Source organism: Vombatus ursinus, unplaced genomic scaffold (genome assembly GCF_900497805.2).
Source record: "Vombatus ursinus unplaced genomic scaffold, bare-nosed wombat genome assembly UNPS02014813.1, whole genome shotgun sequence".
In the NCBI taxonomy this organism is placed as follows: Eukaryota; Metazoa; Chordata; class Mammalia; order Diprotodontia; family Vombatidae; genus Vombatus; species Vombatus ursinus.
In genome coordinates, this window is record NW_020954591.1 from 13,640,154 (window position 1) to 13,662,540 (window position 22,387).

Genomic DNA, 22,387 nt, shown 5'->3' on the forward strand with positions numbered 1-22,387 from the left:
GTTATAATGGAAGTCAGTATGGAAACTGACTTCTTAGCAAACTTTAAATATCTTTGGCCCATTATTTTAGGGATAGTTGTTCAGTTAAGTACAATCTCTATATACCAGACACTGAGAACCAGGCAGAACCTTGCTTTGCCCCCTACCCTTACTTACTTTTGTAAGCTAGTATTTAAAAATAAAGCAGACCTTTTTTTTTTAACAGGAATTTACTGGATAATTTTAAGTAATTAAACTAATTTCCTGGAACAAGAAAAATTAAAGCTGGCCTGCCTGAAATGAAGGATAGGCTTTCAAATGATGCACTTTAAAAATAGAAAGAAGGAAACAGTACCACTAGTTTACACGTCGATGTACTTCTCACAGAACTTGTCTATTTTTTTCTCCCACTTCCCAGTCTTATCAACTTCCTTTTGTCTCTTTGTGTAATATTATCCTTGTTGGGTCTCATCTTATTCTTCCCTTTGCAGTTCTTGATGTCTGGAAAAATATATTTAGAGAGTATATTTATAAGCATCATCAAAATTCATACCCAACAGGCAGGCTGTCTTTTTGCAGATTACTTACCCTTCCTCTTACATCACCAAGCTAAATATACACGTATATGTTGAATCTTCACTTTTCTCTCTTTCTTTGGTAAGGTACTTGGGGTAAATCATTTGCCCTTTCTTGGCCTCAGTTTCCCCATCTGTAAAATAAGGGGATTGGGCTTTGAGATCTTGGAAGATTTCATCTAACTTTAATATTGTGTTCCCATGAAGCCTTTGACACAAGTACGCCGTTTTGAAAGAAAGATTAGACTTTACAAAAGACTCGAGCTCCCGGGGAGGGGGGGGGGGTCTTGGCAGCGGAGGCGGGCTTTTTCCCTTCCCAGCCCAGGACGGAATGACAAGGGATGCGGTGGGAGCAGAGTCGCATCATTCCACCTCGGGGTCTGAATTGCCCGAATACATCAGTCAAAGACCCAACTTCCTAGGCCCCTCTTCCGTACCGTCCGGGCCACCTCGGCTGCTCTGGTTTCCCGGCTCAGATCATCCATTTCCCCAGAAGGGAAGGGAGGGAGGAAGCAGGGATGGAGGGCGCTAGGACCCGTAGGGAAGTGCCGGCGGCACCTCCCCGCCCCCTCAGGCCCTACCCCGCTACATGTTGGGGGCGGGGTTCTCACGGCCCGGGGGAAGGAGGGGGAGGAGGAGAGGGCGGCGCCTCGTGCGCGTGCGGCCGCTCGGGCTCGGCGGGCTGGCGGCTGGGGGAGGAGCTTGCTGGCCTCTAGCGGCGGGGTGGAGGCGGAGGAGGAGGCGGAGGGGGTGCCGACCGCTCGGGCTGTCGGTCCCCGGGGTGCGGCGAGTGGGTGGTGCCGGAGTTGCCTGGACAGGCCGGGCATTAGGGCCCCGGCGGAGCTCGCTCCCCAGGCCGCGCTGGGCGGGGTGCGAGGCGGACTGGAGCGGGCCCCGGAGGCAGCGGCTGCGCCCTGAGCCGGGGAGGAGCCGGAGCCGGGGGCGGGGGCCTTGGCCGGGGTGCCGGAGCGCCGGGGTCGGACGGTTGCTGGGGTCGGTCTGTGGGTCTCTCGGCCGGTCCTTCAGTCAGCCGGCCGGGCTGGGGCTGTTGGGCAGCCGGTAGTGAGGGCGGCGGCCCCGCTGCCCTGCTCCTCCTCCCCCGCGCCCGGTGCTCGGAGCCCGGCGCCGCCGCTGCCACTGTGATTGGGTGGAAGATGGCGCTGGGCGGATGGAAATCCTAATGACAGTCTCCAAATTTGCTTCCATCTGTACCATGGTAGGTGGGAGCTGCGTCGGGAGCGGGCGTCCTGGGGGAGCCCCTGACCTTCTCCTGCCCGCGGCCGCCCCGGACACCGCGGGGCCTAGGGCGGCCCCCGGGCTGGAGGAGACGGGCGGCGAGAGGAGGAGGAGGAGGAGGAGGAGGAAGAGGGCGAGGGCGGGGTACGGGCTTCGCGGAGGAGCCGAGGCGAAAGCGGAGGCTGCCGTTAGGGAAGGCACCGGCGGGCGGGGAGAGCTTGGACACTGGGGCGGCGGGAGCCATTAGAGGCCTCCCGGACCGGCCGGTGTGTGCGTGCGTGCGTGGGGGGGGCGCGCGCGTGTAAAAGATAGTGGAGGCTCCCCTCTGCGCGCGTGTGTGTGCGTGTAAGGGATTGGGGGCTTTCCCCTTACCGTGTGGGTTTGAGAAAGATTGGAGGTTTGCCCCCAACCCCTTCTCCCCCAACCGTGTGTGTGTATGTGTGTGTGTGTTTATGTGTCTAAGTTATCGGAGGCCTTCCCTTTTAGCGTGTGTGTGAGTTTGGAGACGTGTGTGTTTGTAAGCTGTTGGAGGCTTTCCCTTCAGCGTGTGTATGTGAGAGAGCGATTGCACTTTGATTCCCTCCGCTAGTGTGAATGAGCGATTGAGGAGGTTCCACTCATCTGCGCGTGTGTAAGTTAATTGGAGGTCTTCATGCGAGTGTGAGAGTTTGAAGGGGCGTGTGTAAGTTATCGGAGGTCTCAGCTTGCGTGTGTGAACGTGTGTGAGTTATTGGAGGTCTGTTCAGCGTGCGTGTATGAGTTTGGAGGCGTGTGTGTTCGTAGGCTTTTGGAGGCATTCCCTTCAGCGTGTGTGAGAGAGAGATTGGACTCTTATATTCCCTCAGCGAGTGTGTGAGAGCAAGTGAGGAGACTCCTCCATCTGTGTGTGTGTGTGTGTATGTGTGATTGTGCGTGCGCGCAGGATATTGGAACCTTTTTCCTTCGCCTATGTGTGCATGTGAGATTGGACGCTCCCCTCCCAGTGTGTGTTATTTAAGGCTTATGCGTATGAGGGTTGAGATAGTGGTGGCTTCCCCTTTTGCTTGTGTGAGTTCCTGGAGGGTCTTCTCTCTAAGTAAGGAGAGACTAGAAGTGTCCCCTTCAGTGGTGTGTGTGTGTGTGTATGTATGTAGGTATTAAAAGTCTACTCAAGGTGAGGGATGGAATTAAGAGGTCTTCTTGGATCTTGAGGGTGATTGGGAAATTGTGGATCATGAGTAATTACTTCTGCGGTGAAACTTTATAATTCGTTCCCCGGAGAAGCTCGAGTTTGATGGGATTAGGCTTCTTTTGGAAGACGAGGAAACATTTGTGAGGTTTGAGAGTTGAGGAGACTGAAGTAGGGGAAATGGGTATGGATAGAGTTAAAGGCAGACAAATTAGAAATTTCCAATTCTGCCTGATTGTGGAGAAGACAGTCTTCTTAAGTAGATTTTGTCACTATGGAAGGGTCTACTAATTGTGTTGATAGGAAATCTCTTGCTCCGTATGGAGATGGATAAGATTGGGTAGACTTTTTTTTTGCTTCATTCCTCTTGAAGGACCCTCCAAACTATTGCTGTTGTGGGTTGAAAAGATATACTGGTTTGTTTTACATATAAAAATCTGGAAATGCATGTTGCTGAAGAATTTTTCCTTATTTTCTATTTTTAATTTGCTGAGGAGTTCTTGTAATGAATTGCCTGCCCCCTTTTCCAAACAAAAGGAGACAATGACTATGTTTAGGTGGTAGCTTGGTCTCAGAATGTAAGTTACTTTTAAAAACTTCACTGATACTCTTTTAACTTATTTACTGGACTATACCAAATCTGTCAGTATTTATTTAGTTTTAAAGTATCTTTCTCAGATTGATGGGGATGGGGTACTTGTGTGATAACCTTAAAAAAATTTGTTCTTAACAACAGAAATGTACCCATGTCTGTTCAAAATCTTGATTTAAACACGTTACACTGAATCAACATTTATTAAATGCCTCCTGTGTGCCAGGACTAGGACAAGGATACAAAGGCAAAAATAAACAAAGTAACCTATGTCCCCAGGGAGCTTATGTTCTATGGGGGAATTAACATCTACACGTATGAGTAAATAGAACTTATTTAAAGAATAATTTGGAGATGGGTGGTTTGGGGCTGAGGGAATCATGAAAGGCCTTACATAGGAAGGAAGCACTTAAGCTGTGCTTTGAAGGACACTTAGGAATTTTAAGCATATGTAAAGGGGTGTGGAGACTTGGAGATGGGATGCTTTTTATGGAGAATTACAAGTAGACCATTTTGGTGAGTACATAAAGGAAACGAATGTATAGTAGATCTGGAAAGGTGGGTTGGAACTCGGTTGTGAAGAACTTCAAAAACTTGAGGAATTCCTGTTTGTTTCTAAATGCAACTACAGCTTCTTAGGCAGGGGGAATGATGGTCAGACCAATGCTTAAGGAATATCAATTTGGTAGTTGCTTGGAGGATAGATAGAAGAGGGGAGGGAATGGATGCAGAGAAACTAATTATGAGGATATTAGTCCTGGGGAAAGGTGATAAAGGCCCGAGCCTGGTGGTGGCCCCACGAGTAGAGAGAAAAAAATTGTTCCACAATACCTTGTGGAGGTAGACAAGATTTTTCAACTGATTGGACATGAGTGGTACTGAAGAATTGTTGAAGGTGACAGATTACAAGCCTGAGTGATTAGAAGAATAGTCGTCTTTTCAACAGAATTTGGAAATTGGAAAGAGGAGTAGGTGGTAGAGAAAGATGAGTTCTGTTTTGGATATATTGATTTTGTGATATCTATGGAAATATAGAGTAGCTGACATATTAGGGCTGGATATATAGATTTGGAAATAATCTGCTTGAGCTTTAAAGACTTTTTTTTTGTGCATACCTAAAAGGATAACAATAGGCAGCATCGTAATGGGAACAGTTATGATTCCAGATTATATTCATAGGAAAAAGTTACTCTTTGAAAAATAGATGCACCCAATTTAGGGTCATAGGTTTTGAAATTTTTATTCCTTTCCCCTCATCAACCCCTTAAAAGATCACAAGTGAGATCCTAAAGGAAGGACTTCTAATTGTCAGAAGAGAAGTTGTGGTGGTTTGTTTTTATTTGTATTGTATCTTTAAGGAATGAAAGATCAGAGCATGAAAAGCAGTTGAATCAAATGGCACTCCAATACTACGCTAAGGAATAACCTTTGAGGAAGAGAATCAGAAGAACTGAAAGAGATCATCAGATGACTGTTTAAAAAAGTACAGGTACTGCTAGGTATCGCAGTGGATAGAACACTGGCCCTGCAGTCAGGAGGACCTGAGTTCAAATTTGGTCCCAGGCTCGGGCCTTTATCACCTTTCCCCAGGACTAATATCCTCGTAATTAGTTTCTCTGCATCCATTTAGCAATATTTTAGCTGTGTGACCCTGAACAAGTCACTTAACCCTGAGTATCTTTTGGGGTGGGGGAGTGGGGGGGGGGCCCAGGAAAAAGTATATATGGGATTAAGGAAAATGTGTAATTCATCCAGTGATTATTGTTTCAAATGTTGCTGTTTTCAGTAGGATTTAGGGAAACCTATGGAGTTGTTTCTCTTTATAGAGAGCCAAATGTGATTTGAACCTAAGTAGACAAGGGTTCTGATCCTACTTCTGGCACTTACTAGCTATCTGACCACAAGTAGGTCACCTACCCTCTGAGTCTCAGTTTCTTCATCTGTAAAATGGGGATAATATCTGTAGTAATTACCTCAGAGTTATTGTGAGGCTCAATTATTATATAAAACATCTTACAAATTTTAAAGTGCTATAGTATTATTATTATTATTATTAATAAATGTTATTCATATTTGCTTTCTATGTCTTCTTTAGTCATTTGTAGATATAGTAGGCTTTTTTAATCAGCTCCATTTCAGGATGAACACATAATTTATAGGTTTTTTTTTTTTAAGTAAGGATTTTGTTAGATTTGCCAACCAGGAAGTTCAAATAGAAGATGATATCAAACAGACTGAGGTTGCAAGAAACATCATGGTATAACACAGGTAACTTTACAGGGCAAGGAATGGGAATATGTGAACTATTTAGCTTTGCCTTTTAAATAGTAGACAACTTCTGAATGAATGAATTAAAAAATTTCAATTTCAAAAGTGTCCCTTGTTTGCTGTCTTGAAAGTGTCTGCAAAACTATGGGCTAGTGAACTTGACTTTGATTTACAGGAAAATTCTAGAATGGATCATTAAAGAGGTAGTTATTGAACATCCAGAAAAGGAAGTAGTGATTAGCTAGCATGGCATCAAGAACAAGTCATGCCAGACTAACTTCATTTCCTTTTCTGACATGGTTCCTAATTGATATATGAGAGAAATGCTGTAGAGATAGTTTACTAATATTTTAGCAAATGTTTTAATAATGTATCTTTTGTAATTCTTGTGGAGATGACAGGCTAGATAATAATACATTTAGATGGATTCAGACTTGTTCCTGGCCAAATTCATTGTCAGCGTGGTGGGAAGTTTCCCATGGAGTGCCTCCGGTATCTGTGCTTGACTCTGTTTTGGGTTTTGTTTTTTTTTTTGTTGTTTTGTTTTGTTTTTAAACATGAACTTGGGTAAAGGCATAGGTGGTATGCCCATCACATCTGCAGATGACAACAAATTAGGAGTGATAGCTACCACACTGGATGAAAGAATCAAGATCTAAAATGATCTTGACAAGTCTGGAATATTGGACTGAATTTAGTAAGATTAAATTCATTAGGCATAAATGTGATCTCATATTTGGATTAAAAAAACTAACTTGAGAAGTATAGGATGGGGGAAGCGTGATGAGACAATAGTTATTTTGAAATGGACAGGGAGGTGATATTAGGGAATTACATGTTCAGTAAGAGGCAGCCAGTGTGATGTGGCAGCCAAAAAAGTTAGTATGATCTTGGGATGTATTAAAAGAGGCAAAACTTCAAGGAATAAGGAGATGATAGTCTCATCACACCCTGCTCTGGTCAGACCTTACTTAAAGTATTGTGCTCAGTTCTGGGCACCACAATTTCAAAAGATATTGATAAACTGGAGGGGGAAGCAAAGCTGCTTAAGGATCTTGAATTCACGTCACACGAAGATCTCTTTGAAACAACTTGGATATGTTTAGCTTGGGGAAAAGAGAGATGAAACAAGATAGCTGCCTTTAAATACTTGAAGGGCTGTCATTTCAAAGAGGGGTTGTACTTGTTTTGTTGGGTCCTAGAGGGTGTTGAACTGTATATGGAAGTTGCAAAAAGGTAAATTTGGTCTTAATATCAAGAAACTTGCTAACAGTTGGAGCTGTTCATAGAAGAATGGGATGCTTTGAGAAGTGCTTTTTTTCTTTCTTTAAGGGATGTGGTCTTCAAGCAGAAGCAGAAGCAGGATGGCTACTTGTCAGGCATGTTATAATGGAGGTTTATTTTGAATAGATTGGAATGGATGGCCGCAGAAGTCCCTTTCAACTTTCAGATTCTGTGATTTTCTGAATAAACGTTTAATTCTGGCCACCCACTTTCAAATTTGTGCTCTTTGTCGCAAGGAGTGCTACACAAGTATTTGTGTAGTATTTGCTCTTTTCCCTGATGGTGATGACCTAGTGCATCATCACCATCAGGGAAAGAGCGCCACCACAATCCATGTCTTGCTAATAGCGGAATAATATTTTCACTTGCATGTAAAAGGCCATTATGTTAAATCAAAGTCTTTAGCCAAGATTTTTGGGTTTTTCTGCAGTCTTGCTGATAACATGCTTTTTCAAATTTATCTTATTCCATTCCCCTAAATGATCCAAATTGGTCTTCTCACTATTACTCAAACTTTTTCTTACCACATATGTTTGCTTATACCTGGAATGCACACCCTTTAATGTCCCCAAATTTTTAACTGCTGAAATTTTAACCATCTTTCAAGGCACACTTCAAGTGCCATTTTCTACATTGAGCCTTCTTTGAGATAGAAGTAGAAAGAGAGTTGAACTTAGAGTTTCAGAGCCTGAGTTCAAATCCCAGCTCTACTTCTTACTACTATTGTCATTATGGGAAAGTCTCTTAACCTCTCCCCAAGTTTTCATTATCCTCATTTCTAAAATGAGGGGACTGAACTAGAATAAGGTCTCTTCCAGCTCTTAAGTCTATGATCACGTAATGCCCATGGACTCTTACTAGAGTACCTTGGTTGGTTATAGTTCTGCTAAACTTGTATGATAGTTATTTGTATACATGTTCAGTGTTCTGTACTAGATTATGAGCTCTTTGATTGTAGGGATGCTTTTTGAATTACAGTAGCCAATTAAGAGTTTATTACACGTCTTCTATATGTCTGTTCTAGGCTTTACAAATGCAGAAGTGCTAGGATACAAATATAAAAATGAGACCTTTGAATTATAGCTCAAGAGCTTATGTTGTGTTAGGGAGATGCAACTTGTTCACACATGAGTGATTACTTCAGAGTTTATACAAAATAATACAGTGATTTCTTGGGGGGGAGGTACCAAAAACTGGAGGAATCAGGGAAGGCCTCTTAAAGGAGGTAGCACTTGAGTGGTAGCACTTGAGTTAGGTTTGAAAGAAGCTAAGGACTCAAGAGTCAGATGTGAGGAGCGAGATCATTTCAGATGTGGACAACCTGTGTAAAGTTTGTGAAGGAATGCCATGTATGGTGAACAGCACGAAATTGTTTGTCTGCAATGTGGAGTAATTGATGGGGAATAATGTATAATCAACTTGGAAAGAGAGTTTCTGAAAGTTTCTGAAAGGCTTTAAATGCTAAATAGAATTTGTATTTTATTCTAAGTGGGAGAGGGGCACACCACTAAAATTTTTTATGCAGAAGAGTGTCAGATCTGATCTGCACTTGAGGAATATCAATTTGGTAATTGTGTGGTGTTTGGATTGAAGAGGGGAGTAAAGGATATAGGGAGACCTATGAGGCTGTGTCATAGGCCTGAGTTGTAGAGTGCTTGGATTAGGGTTGATGTGTGTGAGTAAAAAGAAGTGAAAGATTGTGGGCAGAGGGCTGACCTTGGAGACTTGATAGCTAAAACATTTGGGTACATTAATCATTCCATAGTATCTAGTTTGGGGTTTTCTCACTCTCCTTTGGAAATGTTTCAGCTTGTTAATACGTATCTAAAATGTGATACTCAGAATTGGACACAATAGTCCAGAGTGATTAAAGTAAAGGTCAAAGTACTGTGATACTATCACTTCCTTTGTTTTGGATACTGTACTTCCATTAATGAACTATTACAATAGCCTCTTAATTGCTCTCCTTTCCTGAAGTCTCTTTCCCTCTTCAATGTGCCACATATCTTCCATAGTGATTTTCCTAAAGCATGTATGTCATTCTCGTACTTGAACAATTCTAGTGGCTTCCTATTGCTTTTAGTATCAAATTCAAATTCTTCTGTTTTGACATTTAAAGTTCTTAATAACATGGCTCCTACGTTTCCAACCTCATTGTACATTACTCTTCTTTCTTCATGTTTGCGTTCAGCTAAACTAGCTGTAGTTTTTAATTGGTGCTCCATTTCCCACCTGTGTGCCTTTGTACTGGCTTGTATGTACTTGTACGTACTACTTCTTCACCTTTGTCTCGTAGAACCCCCCTGTATACATATACAAAACCCAGCTCGAGTGCCATACATATATGAAACCTTTCCTGATCTCCACTTGTATTTATTTTGTATGTACATAATGTGTATGCATACACACACACATACATATACATATGTATATGTGTCATTTTCCCTAGTAAAATGTTGGGTACTCAGGATAAAATGCAATTTTACTTTTGTTTTTGTATATCTGGCTTCTAGCACAGTGCGAATTAGTAATTGCTTGTTGATTGATTATGTCATTCTAAAATTACACTAGGTTTTTTTTGGGGGGGGCTTATATTATTGACATTGCACTTGCAGTTTACCAAAATCCCTAGGTCTTTTTCACATGAACTGATTGCTTTTTAATCATATTGTTTTCATTACATACTTGTGTAGTTGGATTTTTGCATCTAAGTGTGGGACTTAAGTTAATCTTGAAGTTTATCCTTTTTGATAGCTTCTGTACACTCATCTGTTCTGTTAAAGTCTTTTTTGCATCCTGATTTTGTTTTCTAGTCTAATAGTTATTCCTTCTAGTTCTTGAATATTGTAAATGTGACAAGCATATAATTATTTGTGTTTTCAAACCATTGATCAAAACGTTGAACAGAACTCAGATAATGACAATGTGTGTGGCATAAAGATCTCCATCTAGGTTTTCAGTGATCATAGCTACTTATTGGGTTAGGTTGGTCAGTTCTGAACTCATTTGGTATGATCATCCAGTTAATATTTTTCGTCTTGTCCTAAGGTTGTCATTAGAAATTGTCAAATACTTTGCAGAAATCCACATATAATTATTTGTAGTATTATTCTGGTTTCCTAGTCTGGTGATCTTGTAAAAAAGAAAAAAAAAGTATGATATTTTTATGATGTTCCAGACAGTGCTAGGCATTGGGGATAAAATGACAAAAATGAAACAGTCCTTATCTGTAAGGAGCTCATAATCTATTATCCTATTTTTAAAGTGTGGCCTTATCCACAGATATGTGCATTTTATTTGTTTTCACGTTTTAGAAGCAATGTGGCATGGTGGATAAAATGCTGAACTTGAAGCCACCAAGACCTGGATTTGAGTAATTCCTCAGAATAGCTATGTGATTCTGGGCAAGTCACTTAACATCTAACTTTTATTTTCTCATTTGTAAAATGGGGATATGATAGTACCTACCCAGTTGTATCAAATGAGATAACTTAGGTAAAGTGCTTTGCACATCTTAAAGCACTATATAAATGTTAGCTATTATTAACTACAACTGTTATTTTTGAAAACAGTAGAACATTTCAGGATAAAAGGGAATTGCACCACAAAAGAAAACAATCCCATATTCCCAGTGATTATAGAGTCATATTCCCCTTCTCCACAGAGTAGTAGAATTCTGAAAGAGAAGGTAATGGCAAAGTTTTTCCGCTGCTGAAGAGAGGGGTGGAAGTCTTCATGAATGCTGTGCCTACATCTTTGCTTGGAGTTTAGCTCATTTCCACAGTTTTGAAGTGCTTCAATATCTCTTTGCACTCTGTAGCTAGCAAGAAAGCTAAAGTACGTCACCTGTTGCTGCATGCAGGCCAAATACAGGTATTGCTGTCTTCTTCCCCCTTGGCTTTTTATCCTGATTTCTAGTCAGACGTTATACCTGGTCAGGATAACCACCTGGAAAGACAATTATTATCTTCCTCTTTTCTAGTCACAAGGCTTCCTTGGGACAAATGTAGCTTTTAAAAATTTTACAAATTTTTTATTGATGACTTTTGAACATCATAGTCATTTGTATATAACTTTTCCTTTTCCAACCCAAACCTTCTCTTGTAAACAAGGGAAGGGGACAAACATTTATTAAGCACCTTACTTCTATGCTGGGCATTGCTAAAGTACTTTACAAATATTATTTCATTTGATGCTAACAACAACTCTAGGAGGTAAGTGTTATTGTTGTCTTCATTTTACAGTTGAGTAAACTGAAGCAGACTGAAGTGAAGTGACTTGCTCAGGGTCACAAAACTAATAAGTGTCTGAGGCCAGATTTGAGCTCATATCTTCCTGATCCCAGGGCCAGGACTGTCTCCACTATACCACTTAGCTGCTTTGTAACGAAAACAATTAAGCAAAACCAACTGACATAGGGCATGTATCTTATAGGGCATGCAACATTCTGTGTGCATAGCCCCTTACCTTTCTAAAGATAGGAGGGGATGTGAATTTTCTCTTCTCTGGGATCAAGGTGTTTTTTTTTGGTGGTAGTTGTTTGTTGTGTATATTGTTTTCTTGTTACTGCTCACTTCATTCTATACTAGTTCATATAAGCTTTACTATATTTCTTCAAAATCTTATTTGTCATTTCTTATAGTGTAGTAACACTTCATAATATTCCTTCCTGTAGTGTATTTTGTTCAACTTTTCTCCAATTGATGGTCATCCACTCTGGTTTGGTTTTTTTTTTTTGTTTTGTTTTGTTTTATTTTTGGTATCACAAAAAGTACTGCTATGAATATTTTGGTGTAGATGGAACCTTTTAGTGTGGCTTTGACTTCCTTTGGGTGTACTATATTTAGTACTGGGAACTGTTTGTCAAAGGGTATGAGCAGTTTTTTTTCATGGTTCCACATTGTTTTCTGAAATGATTTGATTAATTCACAGGTCTACTAACATATTAGTGTGCCTGACCTTTCATGTCTCTTGCAACATTATTTCCATATTTTTTCATTTTTGCCAATTTGCTGTTGTTCAGTTCATTTTTAAAAAAAATTATATATTTATTTATTTTTTTTTTGTGAGGCAGTTGGGGTTAAGTGACTTGCCCCGAGTCACCCAGCTGGTGAGTGTTATGTATTTGAAGCCGGATTTGAATTTAGGTCCTCCTGACTTCAGGGCTGGTACTTTATCCACTGCAGCACCTACCAGCCCCTGGTTGTTCAGTTTGAAGTAGACCTTTAAAGCTGTTTTAATTTGGACTTTTCTTATTAGTGATTTGGAGCAGTTTTTCATATGCCTTTTGACAGTTTGCAGTTTTTCTCTTGAATACTACCCTTTCTTCATGATGTACTTCATATCTCTGTAGAGTTCCCAACCAGTAGCAAATCTTTTTCTGTTCTTCTCCTCCCTACCTCTGGTTTGTTAGTGCTCCTTTTAATCGTATTCTCCCAACAGAAAATTACTTTATATTTTATTTTGAGTAGAATGTAAGCTTTTTGAGGGCAGGGACTGTTTAGTTTTTGTTTTGTAATCTAGTGTTTAACATAGTGTTTGGAATATAGTTGGTACTTAGCAAATAGTTATGGGGTTGGATTCATGGTCTTTGACTATTTATTTATTGGGGAATGGCTTTTAGTCTTCAGTATTTGTGTTAGTTGCTTTTCTTGGCCATCATACGTTATCAGAAGGCTCTTTGTCTTTTAATCAGTTCACTCTGGCTTGTAGTGATGAACATTTTTCCTGTCTAAATGTTCGAGAATCATTGCTTTAATCATTTTATAATTTTACTAGAACATTTATGTCAGGCTTATTGGCTTACAGTTTGAATTGCCTATTTCATTCTCCTTTTTGAAATTCAGGCCATCTTTTGCCTTGCCTATTTGCTGCCGTTCCAGTGGGATTACAATAGTAATGAATGACCTTTTATGACTGATGACTTAGTAATGACCTACTTAGGTGTTTGAGTAAGTTGATTCTAGGCTGATGATAATTTTTTCTTTTATTTAAATTTATTTTGTTTGCAACATTCACTTTTATAAGATTTTTAGTTCCAAATTTTTTGCCCCTCCTCAAGAGAGCATGCAATCTGATATAGGTTATACATGTACAATCATTTTTAACATATTTCCACATTAGTCATGTTGTGAAAGAAAAATCAGAACAAAAGGGAAAGAACTCAACAAAAAGAAAACAAACAAAAAAAGGAGAGAAAATAGTATGCTTCGATCTGCATTCAGATTCCATAGTTCTTTCTCTGAATGTGGATAGCATTTTCCATCATGAGTCTTTTGGAATTGTCTTAGATCATTGCATTGTTGAGAAGAGCTAAGTCTACCAAAGTTGATCCTTGAACAATGTCGCAGTTACCATGTACAATGTTCTCCTGGTTCTACTTACTTCACTCCATGTTGGTTCATGTAAATTTTTCTAGGTTTTTCTGAAATTGGCCTGCTCATCATTTCTTATAGAACAGTACTATTCTATTATATTCATATACCACTTGTTCAGCCATTCCCTAGTTGATGGGCATCCCCTCAATTTCCAATTCTTTGCTACCACAAAAAGAGCTTCTATAAATATTTTTGTATATGTGGGTCCTTTTCCCTTTTTTATGATCTCTTTGAGATACAGACCTAGTAGTGCTATTGTTGGATCAAATGGTATGCATGGTTTTATAGCCTTGGGGTATAGTTTGAAATTGCTCTCCAGAATAGTTGAATCATTTTGCAACTCCACCAACAATGCATTAGTGTTCCAATTTTCCCACACCTTCTCCAACATTTATCATTTTCCTTTTTTTTTTTTGTGATATTAGGCAATCTGATAGGTGTGAGGTGGTACCTCAGAGTTGTTTTGATTTACATTTCTCTAATCAATAGTGATTTAGAGCATTTTTTCACATGACTATAGATAGCTTTAATTTCTTCATCTGAAAACTGTCCGTTTATAGCCTTTGGTCATTTATCAATTGAGAAATGACTTGCATTCTTATAAATATGACTCAGTTTTCTACATATTTTAGAAACGAGCCCTTTATCACAGGCACTGACTGTAAAAATTGTTTCCCAGCTTTCTGCTTTCCTTCTAATCTTGGTTGCATTGGCTTTGTTTGTTATGCTGATGCTTCTTAAATATCTCTCTCCTGCCCCAGTCTCTCTGCTGACCTCTAACCTAGCATCTCCTTTTAGACATTTTGAACTAGATGGCCAGTAAACATCTTAAGCTCAATATGGCCAAAACAGAACTTGTTATCTTTTTCCCTAAACCTTCTCTCCCTCCTACCTTCCCTATTACTGTAGAAGGTAACACCACCCTCCCAGTCCCTCAGGCTTACAATCTAGGAGTTATCTTGGATTCCTTACAATCTCTCACCACCTCCATATCCAATTTGTAGTCAAGGACTGCTAATTTCACCTTTGCAACATCTTTTGAATATGATGCCCCCTTTTCTCCTTTGATATTGCCACCACTGTAGTGCAGGCTGTCATCACTTTATGTCTTGATTACTGCAGTAGCTTGCTGGTGGGTCTGCCTGCCTCAAGTCTCTCCCCACTCCAGTTCATTCTCCATTTAGCTACTAAAGAGATTTTCCTAAAACAAAGGTCTGATCATCTCACACACACTCCATACCCCCCTCCCCAGTAAACTCCAGTGTCTTCCTGTTGCCTTCAGGAACAAGTGCAAAATGTTCAGTTAGACATTCAAAGTCCTTTAATAACTTAGCTGCTAGGTTATTGCCCTAGCCCCTTCCTATCTTTCTAGTCTTTTTACACCTTACTCCCCAACACATATACTCTCTATCTAGTGACCCTGGCAACAAGACACTTCATCTCTTGGTTCTGAGCATTTTCTTTGACTATCCTCCATGCCTGGAATGTTTTCCCATTTTTTCCACTGACCCTTCCTGGCTTCCTTTCTGAACTAAAATCTCACATAGCTTTCCCTTACCCTTCTTAATTCCAGTGTTAAAACTCTTTTAATTAGTTCCTGTTTATCCTCTATATATCTTGCTTTGTATATGTTTGTTTGAATGTTGTCTCCTTCATTAGATTGTAAGCTCTTTGAGAGCAGGGACAGTCTTTTGTCACTTTTTGTATCCCCAGCATTTAGCACATTGTCTGGCTTGTGGTAGGAGCTTAATAAATGTTTATTGATTGATTGCATTAGAAAGCAAACTCTTCTGATATAAAAGACAATTCAGCAAATGTTATAGAAGGTATATCATATAGAATTGCAGAGTTTTAAGTTGAAAGAGATCTTAGTGGCCATGTAACTTATAACCCAAAAGAATGGTATTACAGTACCTCTGACAAGTGGCTATCTATCCACTTGGTGGATTGCTCTAATTTTTAGGAAGCTTTTCCTCACCTCAAGCTGAATTGACCTCTTTGCATCTTCTACCTATTTCTTCTAGGGTCCAGCAGACTAGTTTAATCCCTTTTCCACAAGACAGCCTATCAGATGACTTGAAGGCAGCTATCATGCCTCTTCCTCCTTCCCTTTCTCTCCCAACCACGTCCCCAGTCTTTTCTTTTCCAGGCTAATTACCCCTACTTCCGTCATCTATTTCTCATATTGACTAAAAGCTCTTCCCCATTCTCTTTTCTTCTCTAACTTTTCAATGTAATTTCTAAAATATAGTATCTATAACTGAACATATTTCAGTTTTAATCTGACTAGGGCAATGTATGTCAAGACCATTGTGTTCTTATTCTTGGAAAGGATTCTTCTCTCTTAATGCAGCCTAAGATCATATCAAATCTTTTAGCTGCCATATCACACTACTGACTCATGGAGGTTGTAGTCCAGTAAAACTCCCAGATCTTTCTGAAGACACATTGATGTCTCGCCATGTCTCCATCTTATACTTTTGAATCATACTGATTTCTTGAACACAGTTATAAAGCTTTGCTTTTCTCCCTGCTGAATTTTGTCTTAATGAGATTCTGCCCAGTGTTCATACCTATCAAAATCTTTTAAAGTTCTGACTGTCATTCAGTGTATTGGCAGTAGTAGAGATCAGATAATAATTTATATCTTTATCCAGTAAATATGTTTAACAGAGGAACAAATATATAGATCCTTGGAGCACTCCATTGGAGTCCTTCTTCCAAACTCACATGAAACTGTTAATACCTACTCTTGAATCTGTCTTTCACAATCCATGTAGCCTATCTTGGTCGTCCTGTGCAACTCTTGTCCATGTATCCTCATAAATTTGCCACTAGAAGTCCACCTAGCTTGCTGGGGATCTTCTTTGAGTTTTCCTGACATTGAAAGGATACTATTGCAGTACTTGACTTTTCCATTGGCAGTTCTTGCCCTGTTTAGTAGATCTTTTCCAATCAAACATTGATAACATCTTTTTCACCACTTTTTCTTCATGATTCCTTGTTTGTAATGTGTTACAGCCCACTCAGATCTACCATGCAAATCCTCAGCTTCTGTAACTGTGATTCAGGTCTTTGGAGACTTTTATTCCATGACTCACAGCCATCCAACATTACGCTACAAAAATATTGGTATTGAAAAGATAGAACTATGTTTCAGGGAGATAATTTGGGTCCTTAGGATAACCTTGCAATTTCTCAAAGATAATTTGGTCTGCTCTATTCTTTCTTTTCAATTCTGGGCCTGACTGTCCATTTGCATTATCTGTCCAAGATATATACTGATATATAAGGTCTATGGGTTGTCCATCCAACTGAGCATTTTATTCTCTCAGTAAGTATTCTTCATTTGCTTGTTTTTGTTTTTGGTTTTTTTTTTTCCTTTTGTGGATAGTTAACTCAAACTCTTGAGTGATTATGGATCTCATTTAGGAGGTGCAACATTGTTCCTGGATTTGATTCACAGTGTCCTCTGCAAGGAGGAGTTTCTGGGGGGCCTCACCATCCTGAGAGAAGCCGGAGGGCTTCTCTTTGACTTGGATGCTGCACTGAATCTCCATAATGGCAGTGTTAAATACCTTTGATTTGGGGGGGGACATCTTGTATTATAAAAAATTATAAATTTATAATAAATCATAAAATTAGAGCAAAGCATTTGATTCAGTATAGCCAGCTTAAAGGCTTTCTTCCACTAGTGCATGTCGAAAAGTGCATGACAAAAAATTATATAAACTACCCCAAAACATGCAACAGGGATAGGCTTGTTTGATCCCTTATTAATATCAAGTTAGGGCATAAATCAGGAAGAATTGTTTTATTTTGTTCAGTTTATATAAAATGTTATTATTATTTCCAATCTGGAAATAGAAATGATGGTCTAATGTTTAGTACTTAGAATCATTAGAAAAATATCTTGGCAGTTTGAGTCCAAGAAAACTACTACTGGAAGAAAAATTTCAACTCAGAAATATTATTTTGCAATCCATGCATAATTTTTTTTATCCTTGAGAATTAGGTATGAAAACCAGAATTATCCTTGTTTCTTTCCAATGATAGCCTGAGGGTTTACTCCATAGCATTCAGACTTTTTTAAGAATCCTTTGAGGGTAATATGTTAAATTTACATTCACTGTAAAACACTCAGAACCTTATTAAACTTATCCTTTATCAATTACTGTAATAACACTTTTGTGGGCATGTGACACAGTTATGTAATCTGTCTTTAGATAGTCCGTGTAAATTTTACCACCTTTCTCTCAGACATTGAGAGAAGATGAGTTAGATATCGGTATTGCATTGTAATGAAAATGCTAGAAATGTGTATATTGAAGACTTATTGCAGCAACCCATAATTGATGTATTTATATATAAGAATTAGATTTAAAACATCTGTGATAAGTATCTTAAGAGGTCATATATAGTCTGATTTTCTTTCGAAAGAGAATTATTGAATCTATGAATTCTTTTACTAAAAAGTGACTAAAGTAGGACTTAGTTTTGCATAGTGTTAAATGCTGACAAATGTTTGTGTGAAGTGTAAGATGTGCAAAATAGAGCATCATATGAATTGATATATCAGTGCTTCTCACTTCTATGATTATCCTTTATTTTTAGTCTATGTAATGTCTGAAGTAATGATGTCTGTTCTTTAATGTGTTTAAAAACACTATCTGTAATATTCCAAGTTTGAGGTTAAACATCAGTAAGAATTTGTAATCCATCATAAATATGAAAATCTACCTGTATGATACATAATCATTAACAAGTGTTTGATATATAATGGTTTAAGTTTTATATTTCGGTAGAATAGGTTTTTATCTTTGAAAGTTGATGAATCTTGCTTTTTATTTTGGCTTTTTTTTTTTTTTTAGTTTTTAGGCAATTGGGGTTAAGTGACTTGCCCAGGGTCACACAGCTAGTAAGTATCAAGTGTTTGATCTGAGGCTGGATTTGAACTCAGGTCCTCCTGACTTCAGGGCTGGTGCTCTATCCACTGCGCCACCTAGCTGCCCCTATTTTGGCATTTCAAAGTAAGTTTATATGTGGGACTGATTGAGAGTGTTAATTTTACATAGCAAAAGTTTTAATTAACTTGAGAGAACCAAAGATTATTTGTACAAAGAATTCTTTGCCAAAAATTTGAGCTTAAATTTTTTTTTCTTCTGTGAAATAACCCATAGGGAGGAAAATATTAGTTTGAAACCTCTCAAACAAAATGTGATTGGTGTGGTACACTTTGCTTTCCATGAAATTTACCTGTTTTAAAAAATATGATAATTTCCTCTGCTTCCTCAAAGTAGAGTAGAAAAAACAAAATAAAAGTTTATTTTTCATTCAGGAAATATTTGTCGAACACTTACCCACATACTGTTTATTGTTAGTGCTATGGGAAGCTGACAGATATATATGAAAATATAACAAACAGGGCAGTATTTTACCATATAACAGAAAGGTACTATAGGAATCCATAGGACGAGTTAGTCACTCAGGGAAGGGAAAACTTCATGGAGGAGTTGAAACTAGTTGGGCCTTGAAAGATTGGAATGATTTGGATAAGGTTAGATGGGGGAGCAGATTTACAGGTGGAAAATACTGATTCTACTGGTGAAATTTCTGTGCCATTGGTTAACTTAGTAACTTTTAAGGAACTTCATCTGTGTGAATGATCATTATTGTTTATTTGTTTATTTACATAGTATTTCAGAGGTGAGTTCTTACAAAAATAAAAACTTAAAAGAAATGGAGAATTATCTACAAAACTATAGAATGCTCAGTAAGAGAAATATGCAACAATATAAAAACATAATCCAATCTTTGAAAGTGAAATTGAGCTAGATGTAAAGCAACTAATAAGGAGGGAGAATACTATTCCAGATGAATTACATCAAATATTTAATAATACCTATAGTCCACAAATTATTTTCAAATTTTGTGAATGAAAACATACTATTAACCCTATTTTTATGAGACAAATCTAGTCTTAATACAGGTATTCTTTCTTAACCTTTTTTGTGTCATGGACCCGTACAGCAGTCTCTAGGGAAGTCTTTGAACCTCTTCTTAAAATAATGTTTAATGTTTTTAAATGCACACAACACACAGGATTACAAAGAAAACCAACTATTTTGAAACAGGTTCATGAAAAAAAAACAAACCAAAAAACACAACTGAAACAAGTTCATGGACCTTAGGTTAAAAACCCTTGTCCTAATGCTTAAGCCAAGCAAGGATAAAGAAAAGAAAGAATTATAGACTAATGTCACCAGTGACTATAGATTCAAAAAATTTAATTACAGTCCTAGCAAAAACATATCCTTAAAATTATAAACTGTGACTAAATTCAATTTTATTAAAAAATATAAGGATAGTTCAACATTAGGAAAACAATTAACATAATCATATTATAAACAAAAATGCAATATGATTCTATAAATAGGGGAGAAAAAACCTTCAAAGACTCATTTACCCCAAAAGTCCCATAAAGTATAAACATTTCAACATTATCTATGATAAAATGTATCTAATGTATCTCAAACCAAAAGGTAGCATTGTTTTCAATTAAAAAAAGGGAAGCTTTATCAATAAACGCAGAAAAAAAAAAAGGATGTCTCCTTTCTCCACTGTTATTTGACAATTTTAGAAATGATAGAATTCCTAGAAATTTCCATTTCTAGAGCTTTGTGATAGCAGTAAGGCATGAAAAAGAAATCAAAGGCATAAACATGGACCTTTGCAAAGGCAAAGAGGAGTTGAAGCTAATCTCATTTGCTAATGTTTCCTTAAAAAACTCCAGAAAATCGTCAAGGACACCATTTGATACTATAGTGAATTAGTCGGATACAAAATAAACTCACAAAAATCAACCCCATTTCCACATAGCAATAATAAAACCAGAAGGAAATATAAAAAGAGAAATCTCATTCAAAATAACAGAAACGAATACAGTATCTGAGAGGCAATCCATCAAGGGACACTAAAGGCATATAAATACAATTACAAAACACCCTAAAGGAATAAAAAACACTTTAAACAACTGGAGTGATATTCATTTCTCATGATTGGGCCACTAAAATAAAATAAAGATGATGATATCTATTTTAATTTACAGATTTAGTGCTATACCAGACTATCAGTGAGATTCTTGATAGAGCTAGACAAAATAAGAGCACAACTCCTTTGGAAAAACAACTCTGGAAACTCAAGGGAAATAATGAAACAAACTGGAATGAAGAAAAAAATAGCACTTCCATACCCCAAGTTATACTTTAAAGCAGTAATTTTCAAAAGCATTTGATACTAGTTTAAAAAATAGAAAAGCAAATCAGTGAACAACATTATGAAAAGGATTTGAAACAATTTAACTCAGTCCAGAATTTGCTAAACCTGAGAACATCAATTACTTGGGTAAGAATTCCCTGCTTAATAAGAACTGTTGGTAAACTGGAAGTCTGTCAGAAATAAGGCTTAAACCATATGCCACAATTAACTAAAAATAGATACTGTGACCTGACTAATAAAGGGAAGAATTAGATTAGGTATCTTTTGCAGGTATGGGTAGGGTAGAAAATTCATAACTAAACAAGGGCCAAGGGTTGCCACAAAATATTTTTTTTAAAATAATATTTTATTTTTTCCAAATTACATGTAAAAACAACTTTTAACATTCACTTTTAAAAATTTTGAGTTCCAAATTTTCTCCCTCCCTCCCTCACCTCCCCCTTTCCTGAGACAGTAAGCAATTTGATATAGGTTACACACGTGCAATCATGTAAAACATTTTTCCATGTTAGATATGTGAAAGACAACACAGATCAAAATAAAATGAAATAAAAACTGTGAAAGAAATAAAAGTGAAAAATATTATGCTTTGATCTACATTCAGACTCCATCAGTTCTCTCTCTGGAAGTCACATTTTTCATCATAAGTTCTTTGGAATTGTCTTGGAGCATTGTATTGCTGAGAATGGCTAGGTCATTCATAGTTGATTGTCATATAGTATTGCTTCTACTGTGTACAATATTCTCCTGGTTCTGCACATTTCACTTTACATCAATTTGTCTAAGTCCAGGTTTTTCTGAGATTGTTCTGCTCATCATTTCTTAGGGCGCAATAGTTCAGCCATTCCCCAATTGATGAAATCCCCTTAATTTCCAATTCTTGGCCATCGTAAAAAGAGCTGCTATAAATATTTTTTGTACAAATAGGTTCCCCCCCCTTTTTAAAAAATTTCTTTGGGTTACAGACCTAGTGGTGGTTACTGGGTCATAGCCCTTTTGGCTATAGTTCCAAATTGCTCTCCAGAATGGTTGAATCAGTTCACAACTGTACCAACAGTACATTAGTGTCCCAATTTTCCCATATTCCCTCCAACATTTGTCATTTTCCTTAGCCAATCTGATAGGTGTGAGGTGGTACCTCAGAGTTGTTTTAATTTGCATTTCTCTAATCAGTAGTGATTTAGAGCATTTTTTTCACGTGACTGGCTGTAGTGCAAAAGATTAAAGAGATAATTTTGATTATGTAAAATTGAGAAGCTTTTGCAGGAACAAAATTGTGTCTAGGATAAGAAGGGAGGTGGTTGATTGGGGAAAATCATTGCCTTAAATATTTCTGTTAAGGATCTGATAACATACAAATATGGATACAGAACTAGCATATTATATGTAAGAACCGTTCCCCAGCTGGTCAAGGGATTGGAACACAGAATTCTCAAAAGAAGTACAGACAGCTAACAACTATATTAAATACTGCTCCAACTCACTAGTGATATGATAAAATCAAATTGGAACTACACTGAGATTTCTCCTTAGGTTCAGCAAATTGGAGAAGAGGACAAAAATATGGAAAAAAGTCAAGTAGAAAGGGTTTCAGAAAGACAGGTATACAAACACACTGTTGGAACTGAGA

At 38.1% G+C, this 22,387-nt stretch overlaps 1 protein-coding gene and 1 long non-coding RNA gene across 2 annotated transcripts in view; one reads left to right on the forward strand and one right to left on the reverse strand.

Annotated features, from left to right (window-relative positions):
* Window positions 1-337: 337 nt before the first annotated feature.
* LOC114022825 lies at window positions 338-1,108 on the reverse strand. The gene is made up of 3 exons (XR_003566705.1): window positions 992-1,108; window positions 568-688; window positions 338-480 (listed from the first exon to the last, which is right to left on the reverse strand). It is a non-coding gene; the product is annotated as an uncharacterized LOC114022825 (long non-coding RNA).
* A 539-nt stretch (window positions 1,109-1,647) lies between these two features.
* Window positions 1,648-22,387, forward strand: part of USP12 (ubiquitin specific peptidase 12) — a 125,259-nt gene continuing 104,519 nt past the window's right edge. The window contains exon 1 of the mRNA XM_027835122.1: window positions 1,648-1,770. Coding sequence (XP_027690923.1) covers window positions 1,723-1,770 — 48 coding nt within the window. The 5' untranslated portion in view covers window positions 1,648-1,722. The remainder of the gene's footprint in view (window positions 1,771-22,387) is intronic.